Consider the following 4,302-nt stretch of genomic DNA (forward strand, 5'->3'; position numbering starts at 1 on the left):
CAAATAATACTGCTAATGCATGCTATGCTAATTCTAAAGCACTGATAAGATATAAGATGAGACCTTTAGTGTTCCCGCAGAGGAAATTCAGTCGCCAAAGGCAGCACAGTAGTGAAGACACAGTTACAGGGCAAGAAAAAAATACTATAGATTATAGAGGGTAACACGGGTCAAAGAAACTTGACCCGATCCGAACCGGACCAAGGAAAGCTGAACCCGGTCGGAAAACCTCCATGGGGTTCAGCAGTGCAGTGCGCTTGAGATTGACTGTGCGAGAACAGACAATATGGATTTTGGAGCGTAAATACAACAAGACAATAAATGTCTCATTTTAAAACCGGAGGTTAAAGATTTGAATATAATAATACTAAAAAAAGCTGGTCATCGGGTCCTCACGGGTCCATGCTTTTCAGATAGACCCCTGTCCCCTTACATCCCTCCCTGCAACCTTAGATCGGCAGACCAGCTGTTACTCCAGGTCCAAACGTCAAGGCCTCTAACAGAAGGGGATAGACTAGAGCAGTGGTTCTCAAACTTCTTCATGTCAAGGACCCCCAAATGGACACTTATTAGCCTGCGGACCCCCATTTGAAAAGATACATTTTAAGGAGCCCCAGTTTGACATGCATTAGGGCAGGGGTAGGCAATTGAGATAAGCCTAGGGCCAATATCACTCCCAGACATTCCATCGCGGGCCGGGCCTCCCTGCGAACATGCACGCGCGCTGTTCGTGCACAACACGCGCCCGCGCGCTTCGCGCGCGGGCGCAAAATTTTTCGGGTCTAATTCGGGTCTAACTCGGTCTAATTCGGGTCTAATTTGGGTCTAATTCGGTTCTGTTTGACCAATATAAATCAACATTTTTTCCGGTTTAAATATCAGCACAGGCGATTTTTCTGGTGATTTTTTTTTTCTTCTCCATTTTCCTCTAATCTAGCTATAAAATGTTATAAATCCTTTAAAATGCATCGTGTTTATGAGTGCATGATTTCAAAAGTGGGTTCAAAATCAAAAAATATTTTTCTAAAAAAACATTTTTTTTTTTTTTCAAATTTTTTTTTTTCTCAAAATTATCTCACGGGCCAGATATTATTTCTGGGGGGCCAATTTCGGCCCGCGGGCCGCCTATTGCCGACCCCTGCATTAGGGCTACGGACCCCCATTTAATGGAATTTCTATCTCTGGGACCCCAATTCATATTGTAAAATCAATGTTATCTTAACTCTGAGAGTGTACAAATGGAACCAAATGGACCCGTTAGGGTCCATTTGGTTCCATTTGTACACTCTCAGAGTTACAGACCCATAAGGGTCCATTTGGGTCCTATAAATCATTTAGCTGGGGACCCCCTGGTATCCCCTCAAGTACCCCTGGGGGTCCCCGGACCCCACTTTGAGAACCAATGGACTAGAGCATTTGACGTTGCTTCGAAATTACGCCGTTTTTCGGCGAAAGTTGAGCCTTCTTTCACTTTCTCCCCGCCGTTACAGTTATGTTAGAGTTAGGTTAACAGTGAGAATTGTATGGTGTGGATTGGGGTCCCAAACATAAAGAAGACGGGGTCAAAAAAAGGTCCATACAAATTCCATGAGGGTCCATTTGGAAACTTAGAACCCCCAAATCGATATGTAATTGACCGCGGACCCCCATTTGAAAATGTTTTGTGCCAGGGACCCCCAGAAGAGAAGATTTATGTTATGAGTAGAGTATGACATACATGTGATGACCGCTGGAGTCTCCGGAAAGAGTCTCCCACTGAGCAGCCACCCGCTCATCGAATTATTGCCTTAGGAATGTGACAAAAACGACTCCTTTAAAGCACTATATTCTGATAGTAATCATTGCTATAGATAGAATCATTGCTGTGTGTTCAGTAACAGGGATCTCCCCGTCTCTCCAGCTCTGTAGAGTTGCCAATTTCAGGCAGTCAGGAGAGAGTACCCATTTAGCAGCTTCAATGTTAGAGTGTTCCAGTTCCAATTTGGTCCGCCCATTTCTATGTGTCATTACCTCCAATTTCACTTGTTTATCTGGTATCCCACGCTGGGCAAGACCTGGGATGTTGGTTGTCTAGGAAGTGAAGAACCGGAAACGGTTGAATTTGACGGAAGTACCGCCCAAGGAAATGACGTTGATGCTTTACAAATCTGTTAACATTCTCCGTGAATGAAACGAGTGTTGTGATTGGTCAAAAAATATATAGTTTCCGGGGGAAACGCGTACGACGGAAATCCTACCCATTCAGGACTTCCTAGACACTCACTCGCTGCTTTAGGTCGTGACCAGGCTCTTCTTTTCGCAGATAAGTGAGGCTGGGACCGAGGCTACTGGTATCCTGTATGAATTCTCTCCCCTGTCCTGATTGGACCTGAAAATGCTTTTTCTGTGTAGCCTACTAAAGCGCTGAAGAGACAGGGGAGACCCCTGTTACTGAACAATATAGCAGGGGTCTTCAACGTTTTCCAGGCCAAGGACCCCTTAGCTGAGAGATAGAGATGAAGCAGGGACCCCCCACCCCCCACCCCCCACATATTGTATAAAATTGTGTTGCAGATTAAACCTTTTCATATTCATAGACAGCTTCAAAGACTTGTTTGACGGCACTGTCATCAGTGTTGGATTCATGTTAATGTGTATGTTCAGACATTTAACCACTTAAACCGTCAATACTTAGTAAACTTGATCTTCCACTCTGTGCTTAGTCCGATTTTTTCCCTCTACTCCAAACATCTTTGCCGAAAATAGCCGATCTACAAGATCACAACGCCTTGTAGATCTGCTATTTTTGGCAAAAGTTCTCCTCAGAATAGGGATGCTAGGGTTCAAGTGGTTAAAAAAAAGACCCTATCACAAAGATTTGGCGTCCCCCTGTAGTAACTCCGAGGACCCCCTAGGGATCCTGGACCCCTGTTGAAGACCTCTGCTCTATAGGAATGATTACTATCAGATATAGAGCCATTAATACCGCTTATTTTAACAAACAAACATCCCTACCTACCTACCTTTAATGTCTAATCTCATGTATGCACACATGTTGCTATGTGGACCTACTGAAGTGTTACCACCTGTCTAATCTCATGTACACACTGTACCTGCTGGTATGTGCTACGTGTATGTACATATCTCTCCTGTGATGTGACACTACAAAGGATTCTGATCTGTACATCAAACTACTAGGCATAATACAGATATCAAATCTCTCTCTCTCTCTCTCTCTCTCTCTCTCTCTCTCTCTCTCTCTCTCTCTCTCTCTCACACACACACACACACACACACACACACACACACACACACACACACACACACACACACACACACACACACACACACACACACACACACACACACACACACACACAAACACACACACACACACACACACACACACACACACACACACACACACACACTGGGGGAGTACAGGCAGGTGGTTTTCTGTTCAGTCCTGGAGTCAAGCAGTATTCTGGCATTTCAGAGCACTGCCCCAAGGCGCTGGCATGCAGGCAGCTGAGCAGTCACACACACTATTACACTCATACATACATACACACGCACGCACGCTCTCTCTCTCTCGCGCGCGCGCGCGCGCGCACGCGCACGCGCGCACACACACACACACACACACACACACACACACACACACACACACACACACACACACACACACACACACACACCACAGAAACTCAGAACAAACCCGTAGTGACACGTGCGCACTGCGCGCCGTTCCAACAACACGCCGCATGTGTGGGATAGCCTGTACACACTACGGCACGCACGAACACGCGCATGCTCGCGCGCACACACAACGTGTAATGTGTGCGCAATGTGCGTGAGAAACAGCCAATCGTTCAACACCATAGAAGCCCAACACAGAGCCAGCACAGACCCGCAACACAAGCGGAACAGACTCCTATTCTAAACGTAGCCTTTAATGAGTGTTTAAATGAGGGCTCCTACCATCATCGTTGATCCGTTGCAGGCAGAAAGTCAGGTTCCTCCTCCATCCAGATCCAGGCATGGTGGTGACACAGTGACACTGACACACTGACACTGACAGTGACAGAGGAGGAGAGGTGACAGCAGCCAGCCGGGGGGAGGCGACACCAAAAACACCGTTATTCCCCCGTTCCACAGCCACTGCGTTAAGAAGACCGCTACTCCCCGCTGCCTCACACACTCTGTGTGTGTGTGTGTGTGTGTGTGTGTGTGTGTGTGTGTGTGTGTGTGTGTGTGTGTGTGTGTGTGCGTGTGTGTGTGTGTGTGTGTGTGTGTGTGTGTGTGTGTGTGTGTGTGTGTGTG

At 46.6% G+C, this 4,302-nt stretch overlaps 1 protein-coding gene across 1 annotated transcript in view; it reads right to left on the reverse strand.

Moving 5' to 3' along the window:
• Positions 1-4,047, reverse strand: part of grip2b (glutamate receptor interacting protein 2b) — a gene marked incomplete at its 3' end in the record, with an annotated part of 181,412 nt that extends 177,365 nt beyond the window's left edge. Inside the window, exon 1 of the mRNA XM_084063476.1 lies at positions 3,961-4,047. Coding sequence (XP_083919602.1) covers positions 3,961-4,021 — 61 coding nt within the window. The 5' untranslated portion in view covers positions 4,022-4,047. The remainder of the gene's footprint in view (positions 1-3,960) is intronic.
• Positions 4,048-4,302: the final 255 nt, after the last annotated feature.

This window comes from Gymnoscopelus microlampas, assembly GCF_963454915.1.
Source record: "Gymnoscopelus microlampas genome assembly, chromosome: 7".
NCBI lineage: Eukaryota > Metazoa > Chordata > Actinopteri > Myctophiformes > Myctophidae > Gymnoscopelus > Gymnoscopelus microlampas.